The sequence below is a fragment of the Ailuropoda melanoleuca genome, chromosome 13, assembly GCF_002007445.2.
Source record: "Ailuropoda melanoleuca isolate Jingjing chromosome 13, ASM200744v2, whole genome shotgun sequence".
Classification (NCBI taxonomy): Eukaryota; Metazoa; Chordata; class Mammalia; order Carnivora; family Ursidae; genus Ailuropoda; species Ailuropoda melanoleuca.
In genome coordinates, this window is record NC_048230.1 from 48,391,902 (window position 1) to 48,407,928 (window position 16,027).

The 16,027-nt window shown below is 36.4% G+C and overlaps 1 protein-coding gene across 23 annotated transcripts in view; it reads left to right on the plus strand.

The window, feature by feature from the left end:
- SYCP2 (synaptonemal complex protein 2) overlaps nt 1-16,027 on the plus strand; it is an 89,872-nt gene that overhangs the window by 42,912 nt on the left and 30,933 nt on the right. For 19 of the 23 annotated variants that reach the window (XR_004619419.1, XM_034640040.1, XM_034640043.1 and 16 more), the window contains 9 exons: nt 1,570-1,718; nt 3,189-3,263; nt 3,707-3,853; nt 6,845-6,944; nt 7,793-7,950; nt 9,695-9,764; nt 10,062-10,119; nt 10,673-10,806; nt 10,949-11,388. Coding sequence is in view for 21 of the 23 variants with exons in the window: in XM_034640040.1 (XP_034495931.1) it covers nt 1,570-1,718; nt 3,189-3,263; nt 3,707-3,853; nt 6,845-6,944; nt 7,793-7,950; nt 9,695-9,764; nt 10,062-10,119; nt 10,673-10,806; nt 10,949-11,388 (1,331 nt within the window). In the remaining 2 variants the exon portion in view is untranslated. Of the gene's footprint in view, nt 1-1,569; nt 1,719-3,188; nt 3,264-3,706; nt 3,854-6,844; nt 6,945-7,264; nt 7,294-7,792; nt 7,951-9,694; nt 9,765-10,061; nt 10,120-10,672; nt 10,807-10,948; nt 11,389-16,027 lie in introns of those variants that run through there. The other 4 variants (XR_004619420.1, XM_034640048.1, XM_034640056.1 and 1 more) reach the window with 4 other exon arrangements.

Below are 16,027 nucleotides of genomic sequence, written 5' to 3' on the forward strand. Positions count from 1 at the left end.
ATCACAGGGCTCGATCTCACAACCCCGAGGTTATAACCTGAGCTAAAACCAAGAGTTGGATGCTCAACTGACTGTGCCACCCAGGCGCCCCAAAATACTTGGCTTTTTAGCAAGCAACAAAATAAATTTTCTGCTATGTCAGTATTATTGCTAATTAAAAGCAAGCCATGATATACTCCAGGCAGTTAAAGGAAATACCAAAAATTTCAACAAAGCCCACAATAAAATATAACAAATACCAATAAATTCTTTATATAGTCACAGTATATGTGGAGAATACTTTGTACAAAAAGGTACAAAGCATTCAGAAATATTTGAAGTAATTCTAATACTATGTTTATGTAAGCAGTGAAACAAATATTGCATGTATTGTAAGTTCGTGGTAAGCTGCAGAAAAAAAGTCATATCAGAGCAATATAATAATAAAAAATATCCATAAGGATTATAAATTTTCTAATATTCATCAGAATTCAAAACATTATTGTCTTCAAAGTCACTCAAACTTTCATCTCTGAAGCTTGAAAACTTGTTACTGTTGAAACTTTTTTCCCCCCAAAATAAAACCACCAGCACTCTTTGAGTTAGAAACAGTCACTACTATCTTCAAGCAATTAATAATTCTTATAACCATCAAAGGACATTACTGTGGAAGTTTTTCATGACCATAGAGTTGCAAAAACAAATAACACATATTCTGCTTGAGTAAGCCTCATAGGAATCAGAATTTTATAGCCAATAGGACATTTGTCCTGTAGGTTAGGTCATGAAGTAGCCAGCAGAGCTTTCCTGATGTAGAGACAAATTTTTCTACTTGGTATGTTCCATCTCCATCAGAATGTTTTCCTCCTGCCCAAAAATGTACATTGGGGACAGGTGTGGCAACTTGTCAGTTATCAATAGAAGCACCATCAGAAGTAGGACAGAACGATATGTGGCCTTTAGTCCATAATACAGGCACATTAATTTGATGCTGAGTGATTCTTTGGTGAATTTTTGGAGGAAGGGAGGTAAATACCTCTTATAAACTGGCACTTACAGTATTTTCAGTGGATCAACAAATTAATGGAGGGACTGCACTGATTCTTCTTCACAGTTTCCTGGCACTCAAGGTTTTTGACAGTTCTTTACTGTCAACTTGTTTGTAACAGTTGGATTTAAGAGAAATGTTTGAATAGATTCTTATGCCAAGAAACATATTTATGGACTAAAGTTATTTTCTTTGTTTGACTCTTTTAAATTAAGCAAATAGTTTTCTAAGATACGTTCTAGGAATATAAGAATACAAGGAAAATAAGAACCTGTTAGTGTCCAGAGCATATTTAGGGCTTTAGCTAATTAGTTATTATATTAGTTTGTAATTTATTGATCAGGAAACAGAGACTCTGAAAAATAAATTGAGTTGTTTGCATTAGTCTTTAGTACTGGAATTGATTGTTAAATCATAGAAGTTAATGTTATTTCCCTTCAATTTAATTACTATGCTACATGACTTTCTTATTTATAGTATACCTAGAGAGTGGCATCGTAGAAATGAATATAAACTAATAGGTGTGATTTCTTTGTATACAGTGAGAGAATCGAAGAAGCTACTGACCATAATTCTGAAAAACATAGTAAAAATTAGTAAAAGAGAAGGGAAAGAATTGCTGTTGTATTTTGATGCATCATTAGAAATCACTAGTGTGACACAAAAAATTTTTGGTGCAAATAAATATAGGGTAAGTGTTTAAATTCTTTTTAATATTTATTTTCATAAAATTCTTTTTAGTATTTATTTTCATAATTCTGGAAACTTTTGGTTACTTAGGGCTATAAGTTTCATTGATTTTTTCCCCCTAGAATTCTTAAAATATGTTGATTTTTAGTTCTTTAAATTTTTATTGTCGCATAGCCATCAGATTGTTAGCCATATCCTTGAGACATCTGTTAGAATCTCAGATGACAAAATAAGCTGCAGTATTAAAAACATTTAATGAATTCCTGCTAGATGTTTAAAAAGTGAATTGAGAAAAGACCATGTTTTTAAGATATTAAACATTTTGAGGATTACAGAATCTACTTCAGAAGAAGTAAATAAGAGGCAGGTACAGAAGTTGAGAAAGCAGAATGCTCATTAAGAGTCAGATTTGAAGGAAAGGCTATTCAGATGGGGCTTGAAATGGCCTTGGAAATTGATGGGTGAAATTTAGAGAAGATGCATTCTAGGACTGTGGAAGACATCATGTCAGTAAGGTGACAGCTCTTGTTATGTTTCAGGGAGCTACTCTGTTGACAAGCTTGGATAGTGCATGTCTTAGTCTGTTCAGGCAGCCATAACAAAAATACCGTAGACTGGGTGGCTTAAATGACAAACCAACCTTTCTTTCTTTCTTTCCTTTCTTTCCTTTCTTTTCTTTTCTTTCTTTCTTTTCTTTCTTTTCTCTTTTCTTTTTCTTTTCTCTCCTTTCTTTCCTTTCTTTCCTTCTTTCCTTCTTTTCTTTCTTTCCTTTCTTTCCTTTCTTTCCTTTCTTTCCTTTCTTTCCTTTCTTTCCTTTCTTTCCTTTCCTTTCCTTTCCTTTCCTTTCCTTTCCTCTCCTCTCCTCTCCTCTCCTCTCCTCTCCTCTCCTCCTCTCCTCTCCTCTCCTCTCCCTTCCTTTCCCTTCCTTTCCCTTCCTTTCCCTTCCTTTCCCTTCCTTTCCCTTCCTTTCCCTTCCTTCCTGCCTTCCTTCCTTCCTTCCATTTATTTCTCATAGTTCTGGAGGCTAGAAGTCCAAGATCAGGGTACCAGCAGACTTGTTTTCCGGTGAGGGCCCAATTCCTGGTTCACAGTGGCTGTCTTTCCACTGTGTCCTCACATAGCAGAAGGGGTGAGGGAGTTCTTTGGGGTCTCATTTTATAGCGGCACTGATCCTATTCATGACAGCCCTGCCCTGATGACCCAATCACCTGCCAGAGGCCCCACCTCCTAACAACATCACCTTGGAGGTTAGGTTTCAGTATATGAATTTGCGGGGACACATTCAGCTCATAGCTGTGCAGAAGATTTATGGTGAAGAAAAATAGAGACTGTATTTGTGGAGAAGGGTATTTATATATACAAAATAATGATTTGAAATAATTTGAGAGTTTTGAAAGGAAACAGGAAATAATTGCATTAACATGCAACAAACCAGGAGAAAATGACATTATTTGAATTAATTTAATTTTAGGAATTTACTAGAAAACAAGGTATTTCAGTTGCCAAAACATCTGTGCATATACTTTTTGATGCAAGTGGATCACAGGTATGTGTCTGACTTACTTGATTTTTATCATTGGGCTAAGTTGAACCCTAAATAATTGCACAATATTATGTTGGACAGTGAATATCTAAAAAAATAAATTTTCTCAACATATAGTGCCCCAATAAGGTATATGATTTTTTAAACATGTTATTAAAGATCATTTATTTTAGTATAGAAGATAGTTATTAATATCATTTTGTAACTTTAAAAATTAGGTATATATGTCCTGCCACTAATGCCAAAGCTTGTTTTATGTCTATTGACATTTGAAAATGTGGATGCTTTTTGTTGGGTCACTTTGTAGGATTAAGTACATAGAAAATAAAGAGTTGACTTTGTAAGTGTGGGATGAATGGGTGCTTTATTAAGACATCTGGTGATTTTTGAGAACTTCCTGTGGTTTGCAGTTTGAAATACATTTTTTTCTCCACATTCTCCAACAGATTCTAGTGCCGGAAAGTCAAATCTCACCCATGGAAGAGGAACTCATTACTTTGAAAGAAAAACCTAACTCCCAAAAGGAATTTGCTAAACCTCCAAAATATATCAAAAACAGTAATCAGGGGGACAGAAAAAATAGTCAGCCTGAGGTAAATATGGTGCCAAAATACTTGTTTATTAAACAGCATAGATCAAATCATTGCTACATATAATTATAGAAAAAAAAATCTAGAATTTACCTTAATGGCCTTCATCAATAACATTCAGAGTATTTCCCCTGCCTTTTATAAATGCAAACAAAAGATAGTGTTTTAGCAGTTTTGTTTATGTGTAGGCATAAGAGGGTTAAGACAAGGTATACTATATACTTGTAAATTCCAAGTTAGAAATATATAAGAAAGAACCACTTGTTACATTTATCCTGTCTATATTTGCTTTTGGCTGTTATGTAAAATACAAATCTATAATGTAACGTTCTCTTTATTTGCACAAGGAAAGAAAGCTAAATAAGTTCTTTTTCCTCCTCCTCCTACCAGTGAAGGCTCCTCTAGACCACATTCAGCAGAACCAGTTCTCAGCCTTTTTGTCTTGTGACACTTGACATTGCTAACAGCCCCATCTTTCTTAATGCCCCCTCCTTCTTTGATTTGTTAGCCTGTTCTCTTACAACTTCTGTTACTACCTTAGAGATACTTTCTCTCCCTGCATCCTAAATGTAGATTTGCTCTGAAAGCTTGACTCAGCCTCCTGAACATCTCTGTGTCTTCTCCCTTAAAGAGCTTCCTTCATGTGCATAGTTGAAGCTCTTGAAATATACCAGACCTCTCTTCAAAGTGCTACAGCCCAGTCTCCACTTATTCTTTTGAATGTTTCCTTTTGTATGTCTCTTCCTTTCCTGAAGTCTAACCTGAAACACTTTTATCTTTTGCTTCAAATTTGCATCTGCCTCCATACTTCAATAATGCTACCATTAATTTTCTGATGGTATCCTGAATCCTGCCTCCTCTCCCCTGACACCTAGGACCAAGGTACTAGTGATGGTTCTTTCATAGTACCTCTTGCATCCTTTCCTCCTCATTCCCTCTGCCCTTACTCATTTTAGCACACCTAGTTCAGTTCAGCAGCCTCCTCCTTGGCCTTTGACTCTGCGAACTACCCCATGTGGTGTTCCTTCCTGTTTTTTCTTAATCTCAGAGTCCCTGTTGCATTCTGCTCAGAAAGTTGTGGGATCTCTGTGTTTATCTTCCTGCATCTAAATCTTGACTCAATCCTGAGACCTTCTACAAGTTCATTTTACTCTACCTACTCACCACGTGAGTAAGGTTAACGGCTTTCCTGCCTCTTTTTATGTCATACTAATTCTTGCCTCTATACCTTCATTCATGTTGTTTGTCCTTTTTTTTTTTTTTTTTTTAAACCTTCCCTCATTTAAAGTGCCCTTACATTTGCAAGTCTTGATTAATTTTCACTTTTCTTCATGGACTTTTTCCTGTTTTAGTTTTTACTAATTTCTCGCCTTTAGGCAACTTTAACTCTCACAGGCCCTTCCATACATTTTGTCATGTTGATTTTACCCACTGTTTTTTCCCCATTAGTCTTGTGTCCTTTGTTAAATGAAAAATGCCATCTTCTGTTTTCCTTGGACAATTAAATTATAAAAGCCATTTTCTGTGTCTTTATATCAGAGTCATAACGAGTACTTATTTAAAATGCTGATTCTTAGGGCCTCCCACCTTAAATTTATTGAGTCATAAACTCTAGAACTAAAGATCTCTAAGAAACAGTGTACTGTTGTTAAAATACCACTGTGTTTTTGTTAAGGATTGACTGTTTTAAGCATTTATATGAATAAGTAACTTCCCAGGTCCCATTCAGTATGCCACTAGGAACTGTCTTTTCTTGAAGAATCCATTGGTTCAATAGTTTGTTTTCTGGTTAATCATAGAATTCCCCCTTTTCCTCTCCTTTCCACCTTTCATCCACACCCCATTTACAGACCTATTAAAAACCATGCCATATTTTTTTCTTAGTCTTAGGGGCAGGTGGCTTTTAAAAAATAGCTCTCCTCTGTGTTTTTACAGTTTGTCACTATCTACGCCCTTCCATGGCGTCCTCTGAAGCTCTTTCCCACTTCTGTTCATTGACTCTAGGATGAAGTTAGAAAATGTACATCTTTACTGGAATCACTAGCTCCTGTGCCACTGAGTCTCTGAATTCCTGTTGCTGCTTTTTATTCCAAAGTCACTTTAGTCCTCACAGAATATTAATACAGTTTTTAAAAATGTGTGAAAATTTTGAAGAATGCTTAACATTATGAAAGCATTCATAAACAAATTTATATAAATATACATAAATATGTATCCAAACATCATACATATTTGAAATAGAATAAGAAACTGAGCCATCAGGCGCCTGGGTGGCTCAGTCTGTTAAGCATCTGCCTTCGGCTCAGGTCATGATCCCTGGGTCCTGGGATGGAGTCCCACATCAGGCTCCCTGCTCAGCGGGGAGTCTGCTTCTCCCTCTCCCTCTACTGCTCCCCCTGCTTTTGTACGCTCTTTCTGTCAAATAAATAAATCTTTAAAAAAAAAAAAAAGAAAGAAAAGAAACTGAGCCATTGGGTATAGATACACTCAGTACCAATAAAATATTTTCAGCTAGTATTTAAAGGTGCTGTATTTCATGTCTGATATCCATAAATAATTTTTAAAACAAGTTTTGGCTACCTGTTCAATACCAAATATTAGGGTAAAACCTTTCAAGTCAGCCTAAAACACAGAAATTTCTGGTTATCATGTTGTTTATAAAATACCCTATGTTGGGGCACCTGGGTGGCACAGTCAGTTGAGCATCCGACTCTTGGTTTTGGCCAAGGTCATGAACTCAGGGTCCTGGGATTGAGCCCCACGTGGGGCTCTGTGCTCAGCATGGAGTCTCCTTGTTCCTCTTTCTCTGCTCTTCCCCCTGCTTGTGCTTTCTCTCTTGCTCTCTCCGTCTCTGAAATGAATAAATAAAATCTTTAAACAAAGTACCATGTATCTTTTGTGTATAGTCAAGGTAAAATATTACAGATAAAATTATAGAATATTTAATTTTAAAAGAGAATGTGTGTTTACTGTGGCTACTTCTCATGGTTTCAGATAATTACTCCTAGCAAAAGAAAAATGTCTGAAGCATCAATGATTGTTCCTGGTGCAGACAGATACACTGTGAGAAGTCCAATACTTTTAATCAACACATGTAAGTTTTATAGTCTTAAAAGACTTCTAATAAACATATTTTTAAAACAGGCATTTTTTAATTCAGAGATACTCTGGGCATAATTTACATAGAGAATAAGTTGGGGATATGGAAATTGTTAATATACAAACCACAATGTCTTCTAATTGTCAGGAAATTTCGAATTTCTAAGTGGTATATTGGTTATTAACATGTAAACATTATTCAAAATGTTAATACCAGCGTTAATAATTTATTGTAATTTAAGTGGGAGTCAGCTGTAACACAGTGGATAAACATTGAATTAATCAGTATGCTTGGGCTTATTTCCCAACCCCCAGGTGTGTACTTTGTACAGATTATCCTCCAGGTAAGTTTAGAACCGGTTTTCTTTTGATAAAATGGAACTAAAGTGTCTGTCTCATCAAGTTGTTCAGAAGACTAAATAAAAATCATTCACTCTACAAGAAATATTGTGAAACATTTAGACAGTGCCTGGTACATACTAAAGTCTAAATACAAATCAAAAAATAATACTATATACTAGCTGCTATAAAACAATCTTATTTAGTCTATATGACAATTTAATAATGATGTTCTGTTCCCAAAATCCAGTTGCCTACTGGGCAGTTATCTAATGTCCTATAGCCTCCACAATAAATTCATCTTTCCACCCTCCCTGCCAGTTTTTGTCTATTTCTTTCCTTGGTAAATGGCATCTGTATCCATTTATTCATCTAAACCAGAAACCTGGGACCCATCCTAGCACCTCCCTTTTTTACCTTCCTCATCTGAGAAGTACCTCAATAATAGCAATATGGAATTTTAAAAGCCCTATAAATAGAGAAATCCTTTGTCCTCCTTTTTAGCAACACCACCAAGAGGAAGAATTAAACCACCACTGCAAATGATGAGTTCTGCAGAAAAACCTGATATCCCTAAAACGTCAGAAAGTGGAGTAGGCAATGCTGTATCTCTTACATCTAGACCATCTGAAGGAAGAAATGGTGGAGATAAGACAGACCAAGTAATTTTATTTTGAAAACCTTTTTTAAAATTAATTTTATCAAGTTATTGTAGAAATACATATTGAGTTAACTTCTTTTATAAGCGGTGAGTGCCTCACTTTGTTTAAAGTATCTATATCTATCTGTGTATTATTTATTGTTCTTGAGAGTCAGTTCTGTCTGACAGGACCTACTTATTGTGCTAACAGTAAAATTGAGGAATATCCATCCATTCAGTATAACTCTGATTTATGTATTCAGTAGGAGAAATGGACTTGCCATCATTTTTAGTTTATTATACAAGTTAGTGTCTGCTAGAAATGTAAGATACAAGTGAACTCTGTCCTTAAGTATTTCAAAGTCTAGTGTGGAAATTAGACAAATTAATAAGGAATTATAATATTGTATAAATGTTCTCAGATTGTACATATAGGATGCGGTAGGAACCTAGTGGAGGGGCAGGTGCCTAACCCCAGAGCTGGAGGGGAGGGTGAAAATCAGGAGATGCTCTTTAAGGAAATGGAGAGTGAGTTGGTTTTTGAAGGATCGATTAAGGTTAGTCAAATGGACATCAAGGAGAAGGGCATTCATGCCAGGTAGCTGAAGGGAGAGAACAGAGAATAGCTAAGAGAAAGTTATTTCTTGGAGAGATGAGGTAGTCAGAGATACAGATAAGTTTGTAGATGAGAAGTGCCTAATAGCTCTTGTTTTCTCTGAAGTGTGTGGTGAACATGGTGAGATCTGTCTTGGCAATATGCTGAAGTAGAGGGCTCAGGGACACGTAAAGACTTGAAACAGTTACTAAGAGATAAGGGGGAGGATATTAAGGGATAATGAAGACCCTTTCAATAGAAGACTGAATTTTATCATGGCATCGGGTCAGAAATATGTGTCATTTTTCTCCCAACAAAGCATAGTAAAAAGGAATAGGTGGTGGATTTTTTAAAAAACGTTATGCGGCCAAAAGATGAATGGTGCAAGAGTTGAAGATTTTCAGAAAAAAGAGTCAAAAGTAATTGTTCAAATTAATCAGCTAAGTGTTCCTTTATTAGGGCACCGTTGATCAGTGGTGTGGCATGGTCCTGAGTGTGGTAGGGTGGCGGGCTTCCCAGGCCTGTGCTTGCTTGTTTCAGTCAGGGAAGCCCTTCTGTCATTGTGACAGCCAACACGTACGTGCATGCTTTGCTACTGCTCCTGTCCTGGGATGGAGAACTGCCGGCTTAGACCAAGTAGGGAAGACAGCCAGCAAGAGGCACAGCGTCTAGCCTGGAGGGCATGGCAGATTGTTTTCAGATATGTGGCTATGAAAAGACGGAAGCTTGGAGGCAAGAAGTTACCTGTTCAGTGGCCACAACTTTACAGAATCCTTTAATATTCTAGAATTTCCGACTCTTGTATGTTAGTGAAAAGACAGAATAGATACAGGCTGTGAGAGCAGCTGCAGTAGGAAATGTGCCACAGCGATTGTGGAAATTGTAAGTTACAGATGAGAATGGAATTATTGTACTAGCTGTGGATGAGATCAGAAAGTTCGTAGGCTCTTCTGCCTTGTCTGTGATGAAAATTAATTTTTTTGTGTGTTTTAGGATAAGCAGTATTTTAGAAGGGGCATAACCTTTATGAAACAACAGAAATACTATCCAACTTTTAATAGCAAGGCAAATTATTTTAAAGGTTTTAAACTTTAATACTCTGAGTTTTAAGAGTTGTTTTCATGTAATGCCTTGACTACAATTGATATACCATGTCTCCTACGTGTTACAGCATATCGAAACTGCTAAAGTTGTAGAGAAGACAGAAAATAAGGACATTGAATTCCCAAACCAAAATATGAGTAAGCACTTTTTTGGTTTAATTTCACCTTCTCTTTTAAAAAAAATGTATACACTTCATATTTCCCTTTAACTCCACTGGCTTTCATTGATTTGAAAAAGAAAGATTTATAATGAATGCATTTGGCTTTATGAAAGGAACTTAAAGGTTACAAGGAAATACAATACAGTCTCTATTTCCAAGAAGATCTCTGTATCCTAATATGTGAATCTTGATCAACTTCTGTACCAACTCCCACTTTACCCCGCCAACAGGAAAAAAATTGAAAATGTCATAATTTTTGTTTTATTTTATTTAGATGACCTGCAGGATATTGTTCCAGATTCCCAGGCAGTGGAGAAAATAGATAAACCTGTGTAAGTATGGAGAAAACCATCAAATAAGTTAGTATATATTAATGTTGTTTTTACATAAATGTAATAAATTTTAAAAGAAAAGACTTTTATATTCTTAGAATGAAGTATTGGCTCTAGCACTAATCAGCTCAAGTATTACTATGATTGCATAATGGGGAATAGTCTGTGGTTTTTTTTTTTGTTTTTTTGTTTTTTTTTTCATAGCCACAAACATAACTCTTTTCCAAATTGAGAGACTTAAAATGAATGAGATTTTTAAAATAATAAAGTATGAATATGAGGAAATTTAGCCTAGTTTAAATACACAGTAGAACATGTAAGATATGTGAGATATACTTAAGTAGATATCAAATAATAACAATAATGGAACTTTTTAATAATAGTCTGATCAATTACATAGTTAACTTTCCTAATGACTTACCAAAATATTTTCATACTTAACTAGTAAATTGCTATCAATAAACATTGAGTAAACAAAAGAAAATCACGGTCTCATATCAGAGTCATAGGCTAATGTTTTGTACTACATTAAGTAAGTTATTTTATTTTCCAGGTTACCTGGTGTTTTGGACAACATTTGTGGAAATAAAATGCCCTCCAAGTGGTCATGCTGGACTCCTGTAACAAATATTAATCTATGTGATAACCAAGGAGCAGGTACTTCATCAGGAGACACATTCAATCAAGGTGAAACATTGTTTTCTCTGTATACTATAGTAGCTCAGGGAGATACTCATTTCTTGCAATGTCTAATAAATATCTTTGATTTTAACAAATTTATGTATTACCAGTTTATTAATTTAATAAGGATTGATTATTTTTCCACTAGATGTTATTGTCAACAAAAAACTTACAAAACAAAAATTATCCTCTTCAATATCTGAGGATAATTCTGAAGAAACAGAAAAGGTGCAATATAAGAAAAAAACAATGCAACATAACAAAATAGAGAAAGCAGAAGTAGGAGTTTGCAAAAGAGACACTCAGCAACGACCAAATCATCCTAAACATTCGGAGCAGAAAAATACTGAAAATACCAAGCAAAGTGATTGGCGTATTGAATCTGAAACTACTTTTAAGTCCGTTCTCCTAAATAAGACAGTTGAAGAATCCCTAATCTATAGGAAGAAATACGTACTGTCAAAAGATGTGAATACTGCAATTTGTGATAAAAGCCCTTCTCCTAAAAAAAAAGTGAGAAGTCATAGAAAATCGGGGAAAAGATTAACGCCTGAACTTAATTCCTGGGATTTGAGACAAAAAAAAATGGTGAGCTTTCAGTGTGTTGTTTGGTTTCTGCATGCGTATAATATGCCTACCTAATAACATAAGACGGTGAAAGAAGCTTGATGGGTTGCTGCAGATTGAACATTTGTGAGACCTTGTTCTTTAATTCAAGTCTCCAGTCTGAGAGTGAATGTCTCCTGAACTCCTCCCTCATCTCATCCTGGTTCCTGCCCACCCTCCACTCCCCCCACACCCCCAATCAATGTGCCCACAGGTGCAGGGCAGGTGTATAAACAGGTGTGGCATGAATGCACCCTGCAGCTCGTTGTGTCCTCCTGATGGTTTTCTTCCACTCTGTCCCTCAGATGCTTTGAGCATCTGTATATAGAACTGTCTGTGCCTCTCTAATGGTGCTTACCTTTCTTTTAATGGTTGTGTCTGTTTTTCTCTTTGTTTTAACCTATTAGAGCGTAAAGACTATGTTATATTCATCATTTGTTTTCCTGCATGGCCTAGCTCAGTTTTGCACCATAGTAGCATCTGAAACCATTTCTTGGATTATTGCATTAGAGTTTGACAGGTTTTTTCAAAGGAAAAGAGAAGATGTAGGCAGAGTGCAGGAGACTGTCTTCTGTCCTGTTGCTCATTCCCATTGGAGTCTTTACCTTCTCCTTCAGGTTAATCATCTGTAGGACATCTCTAGGACAGTTTTGCACCATGCTTTAGACCAAAAGTTTACTTTTTGTAGTAGTTACCATAAATATTTTTTTGTCGTTGCTATCAAGATGCAGATTAAGAAAACTTTTTAATTAGAATACATTCCACTACCAATAATAGAATCTGTTTTTCACTCTTAGAAGATCCAGGTTTTATAGGCTTCTATTTTCATTTATCTTGCAGAGTAGTATTAATACCTGGAACGACAGATTTCTGGAGTTGATGTAAACTGTCCGTGTATTGGAGCATCTTATATGCAAATGAAATACTTAATTTGCAATTGTTGTTTATATTAGACATTATTTCATTTGTCTTGACCAGACTTTTTATTTTGTCTTTAATCTGCAATTCACTTTCTGTGCCTGATTTGGCTACCAAATCCTTTTGGGTCACTTTTTCTTGTTTCTTAGTATGCTATTCTTCTTTAGAGTCTTAGCTGCTATTTTGTTCTTCAGATGCAGGGGAAGTAGGTTCTTTTTGTCTGAGTGCTGAATGTTCTTCAATTTTCATTTTAAACTGTTTCCTTTGGAATTTAGAATTATTTCACAGAATTTCCCTGAGCTAGTCATTGGGGTTTTTTTTCCCCTGGGACCACGGAAACTGATCATCTCTTCTAGACTATGCTCTGATTTTTTAAAACCCAACTTCCTGTTTCAAGAAGTTCTCTTCAGTCTTTCATAGTCTTGCTTCCTGTGTAATTATACAGGACTTTCTGCCACTTGCATGCATGACAACTCTCCTCTAAGGCAGTCATCTGATCCTGCTTCCTGTTTACTGGATTAACCCGGAGAAACAGAACCTCTGCAGCTCAGCAGTACAGATTCCCCAGGTTGCTCCAAGTATGCTGAAAGTTCTGAAGTCATACACTCACTACTTTAGGGAGGTTCATTTTTGCTACATTTTTATCAAGCCAAGTAAAGTATCTCAAGAGACAGTAAATAGTAACTTATGATCTATTACATATAAAAACATAAACTTGAAAATGATTAAAATAGGGCACCTGGATGGTTCAGTTAGTTAAGCATCTGGCTCTTGATTTCTGCTCAGGTCATGATCCCAGGGCCATGAGATCAAGCCCTGCATTGGGGTCTGGGATGGACATAGAGCCTGCTAAAGATTTTCTCTCTCCCTCTCCCTCTGCCCCAACAGCCCCCACCCACCCTCTGGCTGTCTTGCAAAAAAAAAAATAAATAAATTTTTTGTTTCTATTATATTTTATCATAATTTAAAAAAATACCTGATTCCCAGAAAAAGGTAAAACTAATGACTAGGGTCAGGAGAACTCATATCTTTAGGAGTATTGTAGGGAGTTTTCTCTTAGCCAAATTACCTAAAATTATGCAGATGATAATTCTTGGTAGTCCTTCCATTTTTAAAGTAATAGTATTTTTTACCTTTTTTTTTTTTTTTAAGTAATCCCTACACCCAGTGTGAGGCTTGAACTCATGACCCCAAGAACAAGAGTCGCACACTCCCCCACTGACTGAACCCTAACATAGACTGTGGGCTCTGGGTGACTGTGATGTGTCACTGTAGGTTAATCAGTTGTAACAGATGTACCCTCTGATGGGGGATGGTGACAACTGGGGAGGCTGTACATGTGTGGGGGTGGGGAGAATGTAGGAATCGCTATACCTTCTCAGTTTTTCTGTGAACCTAAAACTACAGAAAAGTTTTTTCGAAAAAAAGCAAGTGACAGAACAATTTTAAAAAAATTGCACACACTCACTGACTGAGCCAGGCAGGCACCCTTAAAACAATAGTATTTTTTAGAGCAGTTTCAGGTGTACAAGTACACTGAGAGTTCCCATATCCCCTTCACCCACACCCTAGTAAACCAGTATCATTACATTACTATTATTAACTAAATCCTATAGTTGACATTATTACATTATTAACTAAAGCCTATAGTTCAGGTTAGAGTTCACACTTTGTATAGTATATTCTGTATGTTTTGACAGATGTATAGCAACACGTATTTACCACTACATTATCATACATAATAATGTTACTGCCCTAAAATTCCCCTGTGCTCCCTACCCCCTCCCACTCCTGGCAATCACTGATCTTTTTACTCTTTCTGTAGTTTTGCCTTTTCCAGAATGTCATAGAGTTGGAATCATATAGCATGTAGTCTTTTCAGATTGGCTTCTTTCACTTAGCAATAGGAATGATGTTTTCTCCATGTGTTTTCATGGCTTCACAGCTCCTTTCTTTTTACTGCTGAATAATATTCCCTTATATGCATGTACCAAGATTTGTTTAGATGTTCACCTATGGAAGGACATCTTAGCTGGTTTCTATGGTTTGAACGTTATGAATAAAGCTTCTGTACACGTTCATTGTGCAGGTTTATGTGGACATAAGCTTCCAGCTCATTTGGGAAAATACCAAGGAGCATGATTCCTAGATCATATGGTTAGAATGTGTTTAGTTTTGTAAGAGACTGCCTGTCTTCTGTAAGTGGAAGAAACGGCTGTACCATTTTTGCGTTCTGAGCAACAGATGAGAGAATTCCTATTTATCTACTTCCTTGTCAGTATTGGGTCTTGTCAGTGTCTTGGATCCTAGCTATTGTTATATGTGCTTGTGGTATCTCATTTTAATTTGCAATTCCCTAATGACATATGAATTTGAGCATCCTTTTATATTTTTATTTACCATCTGCATGTCTTTGGTGAGTTGTCTATTCAGATCTTTTGCTCATTTTTTAACTGGGTTCTTTGTTATTGTCAAATATTAACAGTTCTTTGTATAATTTAGATACAGGCATGCCATGATTTATTGCACTTCATAGATAGTGCGTTTTTTATGAATTGAAGATTCGTGGCAGCCCTGTATTGGGCAACTGTATTGGTGCCATTTTTCCAACATTTGCTGACTTTATGTCTCTGTCACATTTTGGTAATTTTCATAATATTTCATAATATTTCATTATTAATATATTAGTTATGGTGATCTATAATCAGTGTTCTTTGATGTTAATATTGTAATTGTTTTGAAGCACCATGACCACACCCAGATAGGATGGCAAACTTAATAAATGTGTGTTTTCTGACTGCTCCACCATCTGGCAGTTCCCCCATCTCCCTCTCCTCAGGCCTCCCGGGTCCCTGAGACATAACAATATTGAGATTAGGCCAGTTAATAACCTTACAGGGGCCTCTAAGTGTTCAAGAGAAAGGAAGAGTCACATGTCTCTCACTTTAAGTCAAAAGCTAAAAATGATTAAGCTTAATGTAGAAGGCATGCAGAAAGCTGATATAAGCAAAAAGTTCGGCCTCTTGTGAAACAGCTTATTAGATCTGGAGGAAGTTTGAGTGGCCTGGATCGAAGCTCAGACCAGCCAAAAAATTCTCTTAAGCCAAAGCCCACTTAAGAGGAGGGCCCTGACTCTCTTCAATTTTATGACGGCTGAGAGAGGTAAAGAAGCTGCAGAAGGAAAGTCTGAAGCTAGCAGAGTCTGGTTCATGTAGTACAGGGAAAGAAGCCGTCTCCATAACATAAAAATGCAAGGTGAGGCAGCAGTTATCCAGAAGATCTAGCTGAGATAATTAATGAAGGTGGCTACACTAGAGAGATTTTCAATATAGGCAAGATAGCCATATATTGGAAGAAGATGCCCTCTAGGACTTTCATAGCTAGAGATAAGTCAGGCCTGGCATCAGAGCTTCAAAGCACAGGCTGACTCTCTTGTTAGAAGCTCATGCAGTTGGTGACTATAAGTAGAGCCAGGGCTCATTTGCCATTCTGAAAATCCTAGGGCCCTTAAGAATTATACTAAATCTCTCTGCCTGTGCTTTATAAATGACAGCAAAGCCTGTGTGGCAGCACATCTGTGTACAGCACGGTTTGCTGAATATTTTAAGCCCAGTGTTTGAGACCTGCTCAGAAAAAAAGAATCCTTTTAAAACATTACTTCTCACTGACAGTGCACCTGGTCATTCCAGAGCTTTGATGGAGA